General features: G+C 43.2%; 1 protein-coding gene across 9 annotated transcripts in view; it reads right to left on the bottom strand.

The window, feature by feature from the left end:
- LOC127446378 (leucine-rich repeat flightless-interacting protein 2-like) overlaps nt 1-19,538 on the bottom strand; it is an 85,241-nt gene that overhangs the window by 21,953 nt on the left and 43,750 nt on the right. For 7 of the 9 annotated variants that reach the window (XR_007898208.1, XM_051707273.1, XM_051707282.1 and 4 more), the window contains exons 3-7: nt 15,853-15,939; nt 5,866-5,883; nt 5,553-5,600; nt 4,642-4,686; nt 1,380-1,430 (exon numbers count right to left, since the gene is read on the bottom strand). Coding sequence is in view for 8 of the 9 variants with exons in the window: in XM_051707273.1 (XP_051563233.1) it covers nt 1,380-1,430; nt 4,642-4,686; nt 5,553-5,600; nt 5,866-5,883; nt 15,853-15,939 (249 nt within the window). In the remaining variant the exon portion in view is untranslated. The remainder of the gene's footprint in view (nt 1-1,379; nt 1,431-4,641; nt 4,687-5,552; nt 5,601-5,865; nt 5,884-15,852; nt 15,940-19,538) is intronic. The other 2 variants (XM_051707275.1, XM_051707277.1) reach the window with 1 other exon arrangement.

The following is a 19,538-nucleotide window of genomic DNA, read 5'->3' as shown; positions in this document are numbered from 1 at the left end:
TGATAGTGATACGATTCTTACATACACACAATCATACAAATGAGTGATTACACATTTGATAGAATGTGAAATGAAGTTGAAGGAATAGTTTATCCATAAATACAAATTTATTTTTGTTATCACTTACCATTCCAAATCTGTATGACTTTCATTCTTTCTTTTTTTTGTGGAATGTGGAATATCTTGGTAGGTTTTTTTCCATATAATGAAAGTGAATGGGGACAAATAATAATCCCCTAGTCCCTATTTACTCTCATTATATGGAAAAGAGTGGCTAGGATACTCTTTAAAAATTCACCTTTTGTGTTTCATGGGAGAGAGAAACTTGGTTTGGAGGAAACTGAGTTAGAGTAAATAATGACAGAATTATCATTTCTGGGTGAAGTATTCCTATAAAGAAAGATGCTCTATAAAGTCCATAGGCAATACGTTTAACTACATAACTAGACTGTTTCTTTTTGCGTTTCAATGGTGTGCAATATTTTTAACAGAAATATCTGTCAATTAAGACCTGAATATCTATTCTTATTTTATGTGCTAGAAGAACTTAATAATAAACTTAATATTAAAAAATGGGGGAAAACACTTTCTGTACTTATGTTCAAACCATCCCTCAGATATAGTATTAACATCAAAGATACTATTAGTGTTATTTTAATGTTAACTAAATCAACAAACACAGAGAACACCCTGCATGCCAGCTAAAAACTTTTTTTTTCTTTTTTCTGCTGACTAATCAAGGGCATAGATTTGGCTTGTTTTGATTATTATTGGGGGTTACCTACGGGGAATCTACCCCCTTGTGATTAACACACACACACACACACATACACGTGGTTAAACTATACTTTGGAATAAAGCTAGGCTGTGAAGGCTTACAAGGGATGTTGTTTAGTTAGTTAGTAGTAATTTCACATATACACTTTTTAATCCACAGCACACAAGGACAGTGCCTCTGAAGCAATCTAGGATTAAATGGCCACAACAGCGGTTTCCAGTCCATGCATAACCCCATCCATGATTTGAACCAGCAACCTTCAGATTTCTAATCACTAAACTACCACCCAAACACTTTGTGGTTACAATTGGTATCAAATCTCCAAATTAAAGTGGCAAATTTGATGTTTTTATGTTTCCCTGCTGAAAAAAACAGCTGAAAACAGCCTAGGTTGGTTGGCTGGTCCAAGCTCCCAGGCTGGTCAGTTTCCTGGCCTTAGAGGGGCTTTGGGCTGGGAGACCAGCTTAAACTAGCTAAGACAAGCCAACCATAAAAATTTTGGTTTTAGCCGTTATAAGGGTGGTTTTAGAGGTATCATCCAAATGGAGCCCATATTTTAATGCACACAAACATTTGGTAGAGTATTTGCAGGTATACTAACCCTCAAACTGCCCCGGCTACCAACAGACATCCGCTCATCATCATCTGATATCTGAGACAGGAAAACACAGAAAACAAAGAGTTAAGTACTGTGCTTTGGGTAAACATTTTTTGTGTAAAGACTCTCTTAGACCAGCCTAAGCTGGTAGCTGGTCTGTTTGTTGGTTTTTAGAGGGTTTTTGGGCACTTGTCGGCTAGTCAGGCAAGATGACCAATTAGTGGACCAGCTGAGCACCTGTTTAAAAAGGCTGGGAGACCAGCTAGACCAGCGTTGAATCAGCTAAAACCAGCAAACAACCTTAGGCGGGTCACAGTACATTTTGCACGTCATTCACTCCCAATAAAACGCAACCTCATGCAAAGAAATTTCATACTACGCTGCGTATCGAAAGTTCAAGTTTGGTGAACTCTGACACGCGAATCCATATGACAAAAGGACATGTGACCAATAAGCATGTAACAATTACTATTATAAAAAAATAAAAAAAACAAGCCCAAAATTATTTATTTTTTTGCTTAAACTTATTAGAGGACTCAACATAAATGTATTTTAAATCTTAAGTGACACAATGGTGTCTGACACTGGCAACATAAAGCAGAGCTCTGCATTTATCAGCAGATTGTTATGAGATAAACTTTAGAAAATCTTGAGAAAAATTAGACTGTCTATATTCAAGACATTTTAATTTTAATAGCACTTTTCACAATGCACATTGTTTCAAAGCAGCTTTGTAGAAAATCATGGCTTAAAGTCTTAAAGCCCCCAGTGAGCAAGCTAAAGGTGACTGTGGCAAAGAAAATAAACTCCTTTAAATAGTTAGTGGAGAAAAAAAAAAAAACCTTGAGAGAAACCTGACCTCTGGCTTCACGTTATATGTACATAATACAATATTATTTAGCGGTTAACGTAATTTGTTTGCCTACTTCCCCGGTTTCACTTTGCATGTAAACTTTAACAGTCTTACCGGTGTTGTGCTGAAATTGGACTCCCTGCCAGATTCTGACTCCCCGCTACCTGATTGGCCCTTATCCCTAAAGCCCACCACTACACCCACCCCTAACCCTAACAGTCATTGGTCCTTACCGCTAAAGCCCATCCCTACACCAACCCCTAAACATAAGGATATAGGGAATAAAAATTCAGCATGACACCGGCTTATCCAATGTGTGCAAGTGTTGTGCTCATAGCCGTTTACATTTCGATGTCAAAAGCAGAGAATAATTAGGGTTTCTTCCATTGTCATTTTTTTGAATGAGCTGATTTTTGATAGTTATGAGCATCTTGCTGTGCATGTAATCATGCTCTGTGTCGGCTGGGAGAGGCTGGCTGTTGCAAATTGCTGCTGCTTTTTCTGCCTCGCAAATCCACCGATTTGAGCGGTAATGTCTGTGTAAATAAAATGACATGTTTGATGTACTGTAGCACTGGGACATGACACCTTTGTTAGGAAAATGTGCTGTAACGCTACAATCTACTTGCCGTCTTCGAGCTCCCAATGTTGCATTGCTTGGTTTTAATCACACATTTATTTATTGTACAATACATTATCAAATGGGGAGCATCGTATCATAGGATATAATATGATACAATATTTTTACACCCCTAGTGACCAGTAGGCTAGGCTCGCAGCACCCCCTGCAGTGTTGGTCTGGTGTCAGACCCTTTCAGATTCTGATGAACCTCAATACTTTTCTGTTATCAACTTGCATCATCACAAACATTCACATGATGGAGAATACAATGTGGGGCTCTATATTTGTGTTTTATATTAATTTGGTGTCATTATGCACACTAGAGTGAATGACATTTGCGCCATTATTCAGCTGATGTGTATTTCCAGGAGAAGGCGACTATATCTGATGCAAACTGTCTTTTTTGAAGAGACAGCTGGTTGTGAGTAGTGCATTTGCAGCCCTGCTCATGTTCCCCTGCCACTCATGGTGCACATGTGTGTGTGTGTGCGTGTGTGTTTGTTTAGCTTAAACAGGCAAAACCACATGTAAAAGTTATTTTACTTCCTGAACAAGTGCGGATGAGTACAGGTTGCTTTCTCATGCATGCGAACCGTGCCACAGTTCCATTGCAACCGAGCTCAGACCACCTCTTACAGGTAGTCTCAGGTTTAGTACCATGGTCTGTGAAACAGCTTTCAAATTACCAATTTTTCATGCAAAGCGTGCTCTGTTTCAGACTAAACTGACAATGTGAAATCCCCCTTAGTTGACGGTTTATATGTCATTTGATTTGCTCTTGATCTTACATCATCAGCAAGCGTCAGATTATCATTCTTACTTTACCAATTTGACCATGTATTATGCTGCAGTTCCTAAAACGGTACCAGCCAAATGGCGAGTTTATTCTTCAAACATCGGTATTGTTTCTTCCACGATATACCATGTCCACAGAGGCACAATATTTGTGCAAATAAGGCATTATATGGCATTTTAATAGATTCGCAAATGCACAGGACACATTTTAAGCGTGCACACTTACTCTGCGAAAGCAGGGAGATATTATTTTACAGCAGCATATATTTGAGAGCATGTGTCCAGTTTTGTACAAGAGCAAAAGTAATCCATATGTGAGCAGGGAGATTCGCACCAACACAACTGTTAAATGGATGCGCTCTTGCATGACATGCATGTGCTCTCAACACTTAAAAATACTATAAGGCCATAGAGCTACAGTCTGTTAAGCTGGACTTTGGCAGGGCGGAGGGCGGGGCTGGGTCATGATTCTACACACCTGGCTCCTAATCAGGCTGATTAGCCCAAGAGGGATAAAGGCCGACCACAAGACGGGGCTCCCCGGCCTGAGAGAACGAGGGAGGAATGTAGCAGGGTGGAGGGCGGGGCCGGGTCGTGATTCCGCACACCCGGCCCCTAATAAGGCTGATTAAGCCCGAGAGGGATAAAGCCGACCGGAGACGGAAACAGCTGTCCGTAACTCTCTCTCTGTCGCAATGCCGTCTCCAGTCGGCCTTTATCCCTCTCGGGCTAATCAGCCTGATTAGGAGCCGGGTGTTTAGAATCATGACCCGGCCCACCCTCCACCCTGCCACAAGTACATTTTATTGCATTAATTTATCTTTTGATTTTACGTGGTGAATTTATCATCATTCTGGCGCCACCCAGTTTGAAAACCATGGGTATAGACTGTAAGATATGGTAAACAACTTAAGGAAAACTAGGGCATCTATAAAAAACAATTATAAAAAGGTGAATAAAAGAGAAGGATGGAAAGCGGAGGGAAAGATACAGACCGATGTGTGTCTCCGAGAGTGGCGGGAATACCGCTCACTGTCCTCCTGAAATGCAGAGCAGGAAAAAAGGAAAGAAAGCAGGAGGTTTTAGGTCAAAGGGCAGTAGCTATGCGATACAAGAACAGTAAACACCAAAAGCATATCACAGAAAAAGCAGAACCTAACATGCATAGTGAGAGATTATGCAGTCTGTCATATCAGGGTTTATTACAGGGCTCAGTCTGAGACAGGGTGTTTGGAGGGGGTGGGTTGAGTGCTTTAAGATGAGGGTCATGCGATCGTCCTGTATGTTATGACCACATTTGCTAAGTCCTAATATGTCAGATGGGCCTCCTACCCCCCCACCTACCACTGTTTCAGTAAAGCCTGTGAAATGAGGATCAGACACAGACTGCCTTAAGGCCCGGGTATACTTCATTTTTCTGCATTATGGATCAGATCACATCCAGCCGACCTCGTTGCCTTTCAAAGTATACTTTTCTGACCACAAACGAATATGAATGCCCACTACAACTGCTTTGAGATACTTTTTTAGTACAGTCAATGGCCGGCGCATGCACCGACAATGTGCAGAGACGAGGACCGTGTCCACGGGTCGTGAAAATCTTGGCAGCGTTGATTGTGCTGATGATGAAATTTGCGTCACACATACTGTTTGCGGAGTGATCAGCAATGCGGACAACTGAAGTATACTTTGGCCTTAAGAAACACATGCGGCAGAACTGACATGGACATCGACCAATTAAATTTAATTCTCGGAAGGATACTGTAATGACATGACCAAAGTTACTGAACTGAAGGTTTGATTAACTGCATTCGGGACCTGTCATTGACTGTGTGAATTATTTAATGCAAAATCTAGTGTTGGCAGTCTACTGCATGCAGCAGTGTGGTTTAATGACAGGTCATACCATCCACTGTTCAATATGGCCCCATTTGCTGTCCAGCCCATAGTATTTCTAGTGCAGAGAGGAGAGCAAGATGGTCGAATGAGGAAGGGTTATGAAAGTATAATGAAAATACAGGAATATATTAAAAACAGGTGTAAAGCGAAAGGGAAGTCAGATAACCTGGTTTGAACACAGAACTGGTCCTGTTTTTTGTAACTTAAGCTTTACTATATGTTTGCTACCTGATACTCACAAAATTCTACAGCTTGTATTGTAATGATTAAATGAGGGAATTGTTAGAAATAAATGAAGAGGATGGAGTGGCAGACCTTACCTTCTGTGCCTGGTATATCTAATGAAGCAGCAAGGAGACCAGAATGAAGAGAAAGACAGAGAGTAAGACAGGTTTTCAGCAGGAAGATCATTAGCAAGAGGGAGACAATATAAAAATAATAAAAGAAATAAATAAAAGAGTGTAAAAGACGACAGAGGTCATATGTTAATAAAATAGGATAGAACTGATTTAAAAAAGAAAACTCTTAATAGCCTGAACATGTATTTATATTTTTAAGAAACTTGCTCACTGGGGGCCTGGGTAGCTCAGCGAGTATTGATGCTAACTACCACCCCTGGAGTCTCAAGTTCGAATCCAGGGTGTGCAGAGTGACTCCAGCCAGGTCTCCTAAGCAACAAATTGGCCCTGGTGCTAGGGAGGGTAGAGTCGCATAGGGTAACCTCCTCGTGGTCGCGATTAGGGGTTCTCACTCTCAATGGGGTGCACGGTAAGTTGTGCGTGGATCACGGAGAGTAGCATGAGTCTCCACGTGCTGTGAGTCTCCGCGGTGTCATGCACAGTGAGCCACATGATAAGATGCGCGGACTGACGGTCTCAGAAGTGGAGGCAACTGAGACTTGTCCTCCGCCACCCGGATTGAGGTGAGTAACCACGCCACCAAGAAGACCTACTAAGTAGTGGGAATTGGGCATTCCAAATTAGGAGAAAAGTTGCTCACCATATTATGGAACCAAGAACATTTTCCCAAATGTCTGTTAAGGATGATGCTGATTTAAACTGGCAAGGTATTCAAGTATTTGTTCTTTGTATCATATTATCTGTCCAATCAAATACTTTTAAGCTACTTTTCAGCATTTATACAGTATAATATACAATATAAAGGCACTTCACATAAAGCTAAGCTATTTTCAAAGAGGCTATTCTGAAATATGAAACCAATAAAGCAACACAAAACTAATCACTAATATACCTGAAAAACCGATAATATTCACACACTCACCTTATAAGCCATACCTGCCTCTCCATACATGTCATATCGTAAATTTGGTTTACTATTACAGACTAGAAATGATAAACATCACACACACCAATCTCTTCTATGTTCACATGCTAAGCAGGGTCTGTCTAGCAATACAAAGTACAGGAATGTTTATACACAATTTTCTCTGCGTCATTATAACTGATTAACACAGTTACAACAGGGTTTAAATACATAACAGTGCTTAGAGGGTTTAAATACATAACAGTTTCCACTCTAGATAAACTGTGGGAGCAGTACTGCAATCCTGAGGTGGTTTATGAGAATATGAGAGAATTTAAACGTCTTTCTACTGTACACTAAATCATATTATACAACATTCCCGGTCCACTAATTTGACAAATAAGCAGAGTTCCAATAGTTCTGAATGTTTATATAAAAATAAACCAAAATACATGAACTAAGCAAAAAAACTAACAAAATAAATAAATAAATAAATAACAATATCACACAATCAGTGTAAGATATATATGATTTACAGGATATTGGAGACATATTCTATATCATACATGATATTCACACTTGTTAGTGTGATATTGCTTGCACTGGTTGTATTGTGAAGTATGTTCATATTCAGTATATTGCTATGACACCTAGCGGTATAGATGCAGCATTATGCAAAAACAGAAGTTCTCAGTTACCAATCCTGTTGCAAAAAATTCATTATTTGCAGTCAACCATGATTAATATACTTCACAAGTTAAAACATCCAGTTAGAGGGGATTATCAAGATAAAAAAATCTGGTCTAACAGAGTCACGTTACTTTACCAAAAAATTTTCAAAATGATTTTCAAATTGCTTCTTATCATAGCAGTTTCCAGTTAAAAAAAATACTAGATGTGTTAAATGTGATTTTTATTTACTTTCACACAAATCTTGAGTAAAACAGCAGATTATTATTTCATAAACACTTACTGTACTTTTGCACTGTTCCTCACACAATGCTGTCTTATGACATCACATTTATTACAGCACATGACTTTTAAAAGTCATTACATTTTTTAAAGTAACAAAGCGATACATTTTAATATTTGCATTACTTAATCAACTACATTTACTAGCTTGTTCAAGTGTGATGAAATTGCACATTAGCTCAAGCCTATTACAATGCACTTGCGATGCAAAGAACTGGGGTCTGAGTCCTGAAGAGCGTGCATGTCGGTGTGCAAGCCGAAAGTGTCATAGAAACACCACAAAATGATGTGGTTGCTTCAGCAACTGGGTTTTTCAATCCACATTTGCGTTTATGACACTATCGGCTACACAGTTAATCTAAATAAAATCTAAATTGTGATGAGACATTTTGTGATTATTAAACCGTAAATGTCTGTGATTTAATTAAATAAATAAATACTCACTTAAAAGTTTATGTGGGCAGCTCTATTCTGTTTGTATGATATTAGTGTATTACACATTTTATAAGGACGCGTGGGGCTCATAATACAGTGATTTCAGAGCCCTATGAGTTAATATACACATTTTAAATAACCCCAAGGCACTGGGTATTTGTGGACAGCACATTATACAACTGTTGTGAACTTAGCTACACACAGAAACTCAAAGGTATTGCTGCAGTTTTTCACAAAATAAAAGCTATACAGTTTAGAACTCCTTGGTTTAATCTGGGGATACACCGATCCGATACCTGGATCGATATCGGCTCCGATATTGAAGCTTTTAGACGGATCAGGTATCAGTCCGATGAGCCCGATCCAAATCCAATACTGTGTGTTAGTCATGTTCGTTACTGTCAAGCTCCAAATATGACATAATAGAACCATAAAAACACCATTAAAGCAGTTCATATGACTCGTGCATTTTATTTAAAGCCACTTGAAGACGTGCGATAGCTCTGTGAATCACAAAAGGCTGTGTTTAATAAGTAAATATATAGTATGCACAGCGCCAGTGCTTTAGTGAATGGTGCTGCTCTGTTGACACAAACTCACGCACAGGCTGGTGATGCACTCTTGGCTATTTTTAGCCTTCACAGTGGTGTGCAATATTTGAGTGCTACTCAAGAACAGCATCTCAGATGTAGATGCTCAATAGTTCAGTTCACTTATAATACGCATTTAGAACAGAATTTACCAGAATTTGAATAAGAAGTGAATTAAACTACTGTGAACTTACCTACAAACAGACACATACAGGACTTCTTGGAGAGTTTAAAATGTCAAAATAAAAGCGTGATAGTTTAAAAAGTGCATTATTTAAATATATTACTGTTGTATTTAAAATTAAAATTAAAAGTCCATAATAATAATATTGATAACATTTTTTATTATTATTATTATTATTATTATTATTATTATTATTATTGTCATCATTAGTATTTTTTTATTTATTAATTTTGGGGGTGGGGACATTTCCCCTTTTTCTCCCAATTTGGAATGCCCAATTCCCAATGTGCTTTTTAGTCCTCGTGGTCGCGTAGTGATTCGCCTCAGTCCGGGTGGCAGAGGACGAATCCCAGTTGCCTCCTTGTCTGAGATCGTCAACCCGCACATCTTATCATGTGGCTTGTTGAGCGCGTTGCCACGGAGACATAGTGCATGTGGAGGCTTCACGCCATCCACCGCGGCAACCACGCTCAACTCACCACGCGCCCCACCGAGAACGAACCACATTATAGCGATCATGAAGAGGTTACACCATGTGACTCTACCCTCCCTAACAACCGGGCCAATTTGGTTGCTTAGGAGACCTGGCTGGAGTCACTCAGCATGCCCTGGGATTCGAACTAGCGAACTCCAGGGGTGGTAGCCACATCATTAGCATTTGTTTACCATTTATAACAATATTTAAGTTGAATGGGTTCCAAACAATAACTGTGTGAATGAAAAGTGGACTGATGTCTTACAACTAAATTGAACAAAAAAGAGATCTGAATCCTTTAAAGTCCAGATGCAAGTTGAAACATATTTGGGAAAAAAAAGAAAATAAAACATCTCGTTCCCTCCATCAGGGAACAGAGGTTACGCAAGTAACCAGGACGTTCCCTATCTGTCACTCAATCGACGTTGTGTCAATGTAGTGACACTAGGGGTCCCTATAAGAAACGCCGCAACTGGCTGAACTGTGTTACATGAACTGGCGGTGTATGACGGGCAAACCACTGTGTGCCTCATAGCCAGCTGACACGTAACCTCCCCCAACGCTGTTATGAGTGTCGAACGGCCCTTTAGGGACAAGTCGAATGCCCAAAAGATAGAGACAGGCTAGCCCAGTCGTGGCCTCTTATCCTCTTTTTTTTCCGCTCCCCCCAAAAAAAAGGAATTAACTGACTGGTGCCACCAGTTCTAGTCAGGGGGTGTCACTCCCAAGGGGAAGACAGCGCAGAGACCACACCCCGCCCAGGGGGGGGGGGGGGTATTTTGAGTGGAAATACGTCACATGGTCTTGCCAAGCTTTGTTGGAAGTATGTAATGTGGAGAAGTCCCATGGTAGGTCCTACCCTATGGGGGAGGAGTTTCTACGAGCATGGTGACTGGGGCAGAGGGGCCTCTGCCAAAGGAAGACGCAGTTTACCAACAGGGAAACGAATTAGCGGAAGATATACATCACATGGGGTTACCTATGGGGAACCACCACATGCTGAGCACCTACCCCAGTACAGGGCTTAGTTAGCACGTGTACTGAGCTGGCAGCGAATTTCTCCGCAAACTCGTCTGCCACAGGGTTCGGAGGAAATCATCCAGGGAACCAGTTTGTGAACACTACTGGGAATCAACAGAGCAAGTCTTCAGCTCAGGGGAGGTGAAAGCCGCTATGCGCAAGCAATACACCCAGCCAGCTGTCCCGGACTTACCAGCTTGTGCGTGCCACTACACGGGACAAAACGGGTTCCACCCGGAGATTGTAGAACCTCGCAAAGGTGTTGGGTGTTGTCCAGCCCGCTGCTCTGCAAATGTCTGTTAGAGATGCGCCATTGGTCAAGGCCCAGGAGGCCGCTACACCCCTGGTAGAATGGGCTCATAGCCCTGCCGGGGGCGGCACGTCCTGGACATGATATGCCATTGTTATGGCGTCAATGAGCCACTGGGCGATCTTCTGCTTGGAGACAGTGCTTCCTTTCCGCTGTCCACCAAAGCAGACAAAGAGCTGCTCAGAGACTCTAAAGCTCTGCGTGCGATACAAACAGATGTGTATCTGTTACAAACAGGGCAGTGGTAGCTCAGCGGTTAAGGCTCTGGGTTACTGATCAGAAGGTCGGGGGTTCAAGCCCCAGCACTGCCAAGATGCCACTGTTGGGCCCTTGAGCAAGGCCCTTAACCCTATCTGCTCCAGGGGTGCCGTATCATGGCTGACCCTGCACTCTGACCCCAGCCTAGCTGGGATATGTGAAAAAGAAGAATTTCACCGTATATGTGCAAATGTATAATGTGTGATAAATAAAGAAAATTATTATAAATGTAAAGCATGCACTGGACACAGCAACATCAAGGCTGTGTCCAGTGCATGTCTCCTCCTGGGGCCTAAAAGGGGTCGTGGGAACCTTGGGCACATAGCCCAGTCGGGGTCTTAGGATCACGTGAGAGTAGCCCGGACCAAACTCCAGGCATGTTTCACTGACAGAGAATGCTTGCAGGTCTCCTACCCTCTTAACGAAAGTGAGTGCAGTCAGGAGGGCAGTCTTCAAAGAGAGTGACTGACTGCAAGGGCTCAAAGGGGGCTCTCCTTAGACCCTGAAGAATTACAGAGAGGTCCCATGAGGGAACAAGGCGTGGTCTGAAGGGATTCAATCTCCTTGCACCTCTCAGGAACCTGATGATCAGGTCGTGCTTCCCTAAGGACTTACCATCCACTGTGTCATGGTGTGCCACTATAGCAGCAACATACACATTCAAGGTGGAGGGGGACAGCTGCCCTTCCAACCTCTCCTGCAGGAAGGAAAGCACCGATCCGACAGCATATCTCTGGGCAACTTCGCGTCGGGAAGAACACTACTTAGTGAACAGACACCACTTACAGGTGCCTCGTAGAGGGGGCCCTAGCCTGTGTGATCGTGTCTACCACCACGGGTGGTAGGCCGCTTAAGTCTTCCGCATCCCGTCCAGGGGCCAGACATGGAGATTCCAGAGGTCTGGTCGCGGGTGCCAGATGGTGCCCCGTCCCTGAGAAAGAAGGTCCTTCCTCAGGGGAATTCACCGGGGGGGGGGCTGTCGCGAGGAGCGTGAGGTCCGAGAACCATGTCTGGGTGGGCCAGTAGGGTGCTACCAGGATGACCTGCTCCTCATCCTCCCTGACCTTGCACAGGGTCTGTGCAAGTAGGCTCATTGGGGGAAACGCATATTTGTGCAGGCCAGGGGGCCAGCTGTGTGCCAGCTCATCTATACCGAGAGGTGCCTCGGTCAGAGCATACCAGAGCGGGCAGTGGGAGGATTCTTAGGAGGCAAACAGGTCCACCTGTGCCCGACCGAATTGACTTGAAATCAGCTGGACCACCTGAGGGTGGAGTCTCCACTCTCCCCTGAGGGTAATCTGCCGTGACAGCGCGTCCGATGCAGTGTTGAGGTCGCCCGGGATGTGAGTGGCTCGCAGCGACTTGAGGTGCTGCTGACTCCAGAGCAGGAGACGGTGGGAGAGTTGTGACATACAAACAAGGCGCCTTGATGGTTGACATATGCTACCATTGCCGTGCTGTCTGTCCGAACACATGCTTGCCCTGGATCAATGGCCGAAACCTCTGCAGGGTGAGCAGAATTGCCAGCAACTCGAGGCAGTTGATGTGTCAACGCAGCCGTGGGCCCGTCCATGAGCCGGCGGCTGCGTACCCATTGCATACAGCACCCCAGCCCGTTTTGGAGGCGTCTGTCGTAACCATGATGTGCCTGGAGACCTGCTTTAGGGGAACGTCTGCCCGTAGAAATGTGAGGTCGGTTCAAGGGCTGAAGAGGCGGTGACAGATCGGCATGATGGCCACGCGATGTGTCCTGTGGCGCCATGCCCATCTCGGGACTCTAGTCTGAAGCCAGTGCTGAAGCAGTCTCATATGCATCAACCCGAGCGGAGTGGCCACTGCTGAGGATGTCATATGCCCCAGGAGCCTCTGAAACAGTTTCAGTGGAACCGCTGTCTTCTGTCTGAATGCCTTCAAACAGGTCAGCACTGACTGTGTGCACTCGTTCATGAGGCGCGCCGTCAACAAGACTGAGTCCAACTCCAAGCCGAGAAAAGAGATGCTCTGAACTGGGAGGAGCTTGCTCTTTTCATAGTTGACCCGAAGCCCTAATCAGCTGAGGTGCGAGAGCACCAGGTCCCCGTGTGCACACAACACATCCCGAGAGTGAGCTAGGATTAGCCAATCATCGAGATAGTTGAGGATGCAAATGCCCACTTCCCTTATTGGGGCAAGGGCTGCCTCTGCGACCTTCGTGAAGACGCGAGGGGACAAGGACAGGCCGAAAGGGAGGACCTTGTACTGATATGCCCGACCCTCAAATTCAAACTGCAGGAAGGGTCTGTGTCAAGGTAGAATCAAGATGTGGAAGTACGCGTCCTTCAGGTCTACCGCCGCAAACCAATCTTGATGCTGGATACTCACTAGAATGCGTTTTTGCGTCAGCATCTTGAACAGGAGTCTGTGTAAAGCCCGGTTCAGTACTTGCAGGCCCAAGATTGGCCGCAACCCACCATCTTTTTTCGGAACAATGAAGTAGGGGCTGTAAAACCCCTTCTTCATCTCGGCCGGAGGGACAGGCTCTATTGCATCCTTCTGTAGGAGGGTAGCGATCTCTGTTTACCAGCTCCAAAGCAGTGTGTTTCGTCATCCCTGGGTCACCCATCTCAGGGGATCTTGAGCCGCGCCAGGGCAGGATGTGCTAGATAGCCTCCGTCTGCTGCTTCACCGTCAAGAACTGCTGAGCAAAGTCCTCGACGGTGTCGCTGAATAGGCCAACCTGGGAAATGGGGGCAGCAAGGAACCGTGCCATGTCGGCCTCTCCCGTCTCGACTAGGTTGAGCCAAAGGTGGTGCTCCTGGACCACCAAGGTGGACATCGCCCGCCCGAGAGTCCGCACTGTGACCTTTGTTGCCTGGAGAGCAAGGTCAGTCGGCAGGAGGAGAGCCATGGCATGCAGGGCAGAGGCGGCTTGTCCAGCGGCACTGTAGGCTTTGGCGTCAGGGACAACATAAACATACAGGCCTTGGATAGGAGCCTTGGGTGCCCACGCCAGGTGGCGGCGCTCTGCAGGCATAGGTGCACCGCGAGCGCCTTATCCACCGGGGGAATCGCCAAATAGCCCCTGGCCATCATCAGCTTCGCCGGCAGATTCATTCGGGGCAGACTAGCCTGCTGGGGAATGGGAGGTCTGTGGGAGGGATACCCGGCGGAGGTGGTCCCATTGGGGTCCCAAAATCGCCCCCAGTGCTAGCTGCGCTGGCCTCTGGTAGAAGGACCGAGGCTGGGAGCCGCTGGGATGGCTTGCTTTCTTATGAAAGCAAGCCGCGACCGCAACGTTGCCATGGTCATGTTCTCACAATGAGTACATGATCCATCCACGAACGCTGTCTCCGCATGAGTTGCACCCAGACATGAAAGACAGCGATCGTGACCATCAGAAGTTGAGAGGTAACGACTGCAACCAGGAATAACACACAAACGGAAACGCATCTTTAAAAAGACGCGTCTTTAAAAAGACGTTCCGTGTGTGCCGCTTTTTTAGAGAAATATACTCTTTTAGAGAAATATACTGTCTTATTTCTGTCGAAGCGCCCAGGGGCGTTCTCTGCAGTGCACCAGGGCAGAGGAGGGAGAAGCCGCTGAAATGCGCCGTCAGATCCAGCAGAGGTGAATGAAAAGTCAGCTCAGTAAACATCGACCGTTCAGCTCCGAAGAGAAAATCTGAATGAGTGGTTGCATACCAGCTCCTTTTATACCTGTATGTCCGGGGGAGTGGTATGCAAATACCACTCGCCAATTTTCACTGGCCTTTTATCAAAGACCAGAGGTGTCTCGGGCTCCCAAGTGTGACCCCTAGTGTCACTACATCAACACAACGTCGAGTGAGTGACAGACAGGGAACACTGTTTTTTTTTCTACTGAAGACTTGAAGACTGGAATTACTGTTCATTTTGCTGCTACATTATCCAGTATACTAGTTAATAATAAAGTGTTTCTTAATAAGCTATACATTTATATACTGAAATAATGTGTAGTTGGAGGTTTGTGTTTCTTTACATATTAAAGAGTACTCACAATTAGTTCCACACAATAATGTAAAGATGTTCTGATTATGATAACTGATTATGCAAAAAAACAACACTGGTATCGGCTTGGGGTCGGTATCGGCCGATACTGAGATTTCCGATATCGGAATCGGAAGAGAAAAAGTGGTATCGGTGCATCCCTAATTAACCGGATCACATAGCAGTTCCCGGTATAATTTTAAATATTTTTTACAGAAATATATTACTATTGTATAATAATAATATTAATAATAATAATAATAATTAATTGTTATATTAAAATTATATAATATTAAAGTTGACTGGGTTTGCAAAAATAATAATGAAAAGTATGTTGAGGCCCTATCGGAAAGTGGACAAAAACAGGTACACACTGGACAGGTACAATGTGTATACAAAAACGACGTCGGCTGGTCATATTATCTCAACATGGCGGTACCCATGATTGTACCCACAGCACCATATGTACAATAAAGAAACTTTTTCTCTAAGATTGATATGAATAGAGCCTCCAGGATGTTAAACATATATATCTTTTAAATACATTGTATTTTACTGTTACTATTTGTTTCTTTTTAAACATTTAGCAATTAGCTTAGTTTTTGGCAAAGTGCAAAAATTTACAAATGTAGGTAGAGCAGTTATCTATGTTTCTGAATAATAATGTATTGTTCCAGTGTGAAACAGTTACACTATATGCATATGCAAGACTTAAAAAAAAAAAGATCTATAATGCAGCTTATATCCCAAAATAAAACAGAAGTACAGCAGTTTGCAAAATGAATCATGTCCTGACCTCTTTCTGTTGCCTCTCTAGTTCCTTCATACGGATTTCTCGAGCTTCTGCCCGTGCTGCCCGTTTTGCTGCCAGTCTTGTCTCCGCCTGGAAGAGTAACAAAAAGAGAGAAAGAAGCAGATATTCAGTGCCAGATCCTGAATAGTGCAAAAACTAAACCTAAATCTGCTGGTTCTACTGGACATTCAAATGACCAAATACTGACATGAAACCAAATACATTACATGGCAGGCAAATAAACCAAACTGTGCTAAAAAATATATATATATTTATTTACATTTAATAAACAGGAAAATCAGGACTATTTACCTGTGTTGATGAGAAAGCCAAGGCAGAGTATGACAGAAACAAACTTGAACTGAGTTCAAGAGTTCTTCTTGAACTCTAAATGCAAAGCAAAAGCTATTCACAAGTTTTCAGTGATCAATTGCGCAAATTTGTAATCTCATCATTGATCTCAGCTGTAGCAGATGAATGCCAGTTTTGGGGTGGGTGGTCCGGAGACAACACAGTGTCACTCAAAGCATTGAAGTGGCTACCATTATCACTATAAGACCAGGAAAATGTTTAATTAAGAAAAAAAATGCCAACATGAAGGTTTAGGATTAAACATATAATTATATTTTCACACAACTCAAAATGTTAATAGACTGTTAATAGGTTGTAATATTGCAAGCAGACTGTGATTTAAAGTTGCCAATTCACACACACACACACACACACACATACACACACACACACACACACACACACACAGTGCCAGGAAGGAATAGCTCACTCACTGCCTGCAAGCTGTCAATTCCGGACAACATGTGAAGCCCAAAGCACAACAGAAAAAAAAAAAAACCATGCTTAACTATAAGCTGTTCATAAACCTTGAAACGTTGTAAAGGCTTTCAGCTCACTGCTTTCCACCATCAATTACAAATATAAAGTTCACCTTTACCAATTATGAACTGACCCTCACACGTTGATCTAACATTTTAAGAGACTAGAGTTTAAAAACTTCCCTCAGTTGAGGATATTTTGACCCATAATTCTGCTGCATGAACATGTCCAAAAGTACTCAGTAGAGGTCAGTGTTTTTAAAGTGTTACTCTGAAAAATGTAGTGAAGGAACTACCCAAGCATTTTCAACTGGACAACAGTGACATTGGAAATCTGCTTCTTGACATTTATAGCATCTACACCCAAAGCTACTCATAAGCATTTCATACTTTGCTAGAGTAAACAGAAATCTTACAGGTATGTTGTCATTATCATTTCCCATAAGCCTTTCTGTTTGTTAAAAACAAAAAAGAATATGGTGTAATACTTTTATATAACAATCTAGTTATTCAACAATACTCATTTGAGAACATTGCTGACAAAGTCCCTATTGGTTCTGACATTTGTTTGCAATCTTTTTTGTAAATCCAAACAGACTGCACGTATAATTTTATTTTTATTTAATCTTTTTTTAATCAGCAGGTCAATTTCAAAATTTTCATTTACAATAACGGACTGGCAATAATACATACACTGTCTGTAATACAATGTATGACAGTAAACCAAACTATATGTTATAATTCACTGTATGAAGACTGGCTAAATCTCTGGCACACTGGTCATAACAAGCTTGCCAAGCAACGGAAACAGACTGTTAGAAAGCAAATGCAGTTCTTTTGTCTACTCATTGAAAAGGAGGCATCAGACAAGCTTCTGTCCTAGATCCTGCTAAACAGGTCCACTGGTCTATCAATAGCATGCAGGGAGCTGGAGACTTCAGTGCCACTTTCACAAGCTTCTGTGACTTCTGAGACATATAACGATGGAAAGCATAAGACATAACGCAGAAACAAATTTGTGAATCCGTCTACTGATACAAACACAAGAGTGATAAAAAGAATATAAAGAGTTGCAAGCACAATACTCCTATCAGGTTTAACAATAATTCTGTTTTACCCATATTTAACACCCTAACCTTAATGTTCAGTTACATCACTGCATCACATTAATAAAAAATTATTTAGTGGAATATTCTTGTATACGTAAGAGGTAATGGTCAGTCGGTCATTGACAGGTGATCAGAGGTTTATTCCTCAAAAATGACCAGCTGACTATACATTATCCTGCTCATTACATGGCTACTTAAATATTTATATTTTTGGCTATACAAATAGTTGTGGTGATTTTAATTCATTGCTTATTTTGATAAAATTTTTCTTTGGCTGGTTCAGTAATGATTTTGCTTAGAGATTTAGCATATTTTTGCCTTTAATGTTATGAGTGACTCATTCAGCCATTGCCTCAACTGATTAGTTAAAAAACAGAGTCATTTACCACACAAACAATTATGGAAGTAAATAAAAATTATTTGTTCATTTAAAAGATTTATTCAAAAACATTGATTTGTTTACAAACAAAACACCACTGCTTTAGTTTCTTCTGAAATTATTTTCGCTGATGGAGAAGAAGTGCACAAACTGGCCATTTTTTTTTTAAAACATAAGATCAGTCATGAAAGATTTAGCTTGGTAATGTGGGTATGACATTGTGGCAGCGGGGGCATGGTCAAGCATCCGTCCGGAGAGAGAGAAAGCGGTAAGGGCGCTTGCACCTGAGCTAGATTATGTTTAACACCTGTCTCTAATTCCAGTGAGCATGGGGAGAGCGGCAAATAAGCAGCCACACCACCAGCAGAGAGGAAGAGAGAGTCTGGCACAAGGAAGGCCACGGTGTTCCTGATGCTGTTGCGTTTAATCTGTTGTGTTTGTGAAGCTGATGTGTCTAAGTAACTACATACCTGTGAAGCTAATGTTTTTAAAAATCTACATGCCTGTGAAGCTGATGAGTTTGTAAAGTTATGAAACATTAAAGTGGCCGATTAAAAGTCTTACCTGAGCCTGGAAAACTGCTTCCCTGTGTTCTCCTTCCCTTCTTCTTTGAAGTTGTGTTACATTGGTGCCGAAACCCGAGAATCAAGATCAAAGACAGTACACCTCATGAAGTCCTCACCATTGGCTAAGGTCCTCAAGTTCCTCGCCGGCCTACATCACTCCCACCAACAGGCCCTGCTTGAGCTCCAACAGGACCAAGATCATCGGTTCCATGAGATCCTCAGAGCTCAGGCAGAGGACCGGCAGGTGATCCAGAGCCTCCTAAGTCAGGGGAAAGCCCCGGCTGCGACTCCAGACAACAGTAGCCCTATGCCCCCGTCCATGCTCATGAAGATGGGGGCGGAGGATGACCCAGAATCCTTCCTGGACCTCTTTGAGTGGACTGCTGAGATCTGGGGCTGGCTGCGAGTTCAATGGGTGGCCCGGCTCGTTCCTTTGTTGTCCGGGGAGCCCCAACTCACAGCCCAACAACTGCCAGCGGCTAGTCTCCTGGACTATAGTGTCCTAAGGAAGACCATACTGCAACGGGTTGGCAGAAGTCCAGAACAGTACCGGTAGCTCTTCCCATCCATGGAATTGGAAAAGTCTGGCCACCCATTTGCCTTCTCCCAACAACATTGAGACGCCTGCTGAAAATGGCTGCTGGCGGGGGACCGCAGGGTCGAGGGAATTATCGACCAGGTGGCACTGGAGCAGCTGATCCGTCAACTACCGGAGAGGATGGCGGAATGGGTCCAGTGTCACCACCCGGCGTCGCTGAAGGAAGCAGTCCAATTGGCGGAAGACCAGATGATGGCGTACCCGAGG

This window comes from Myxocyprinus asiaticus, chromosome 9, assembly GCF_019703515.2.
Source record: "Myxocyprinus asiaticus isolate MX2 ecotype Aquarium Trade chromosome 9, UBuf_Myxa_2, whole genome shotgun sequence".
NCBI lineage: Eukaryota > Metazoa > Chordata > Actinopteri > Cypriniformes > Catostomidae > Myxocyprinus > Myxocyprinus asiaticus.
This window is presented reverse-complemented; position numbering and strand designations above follow the sequence as displayed.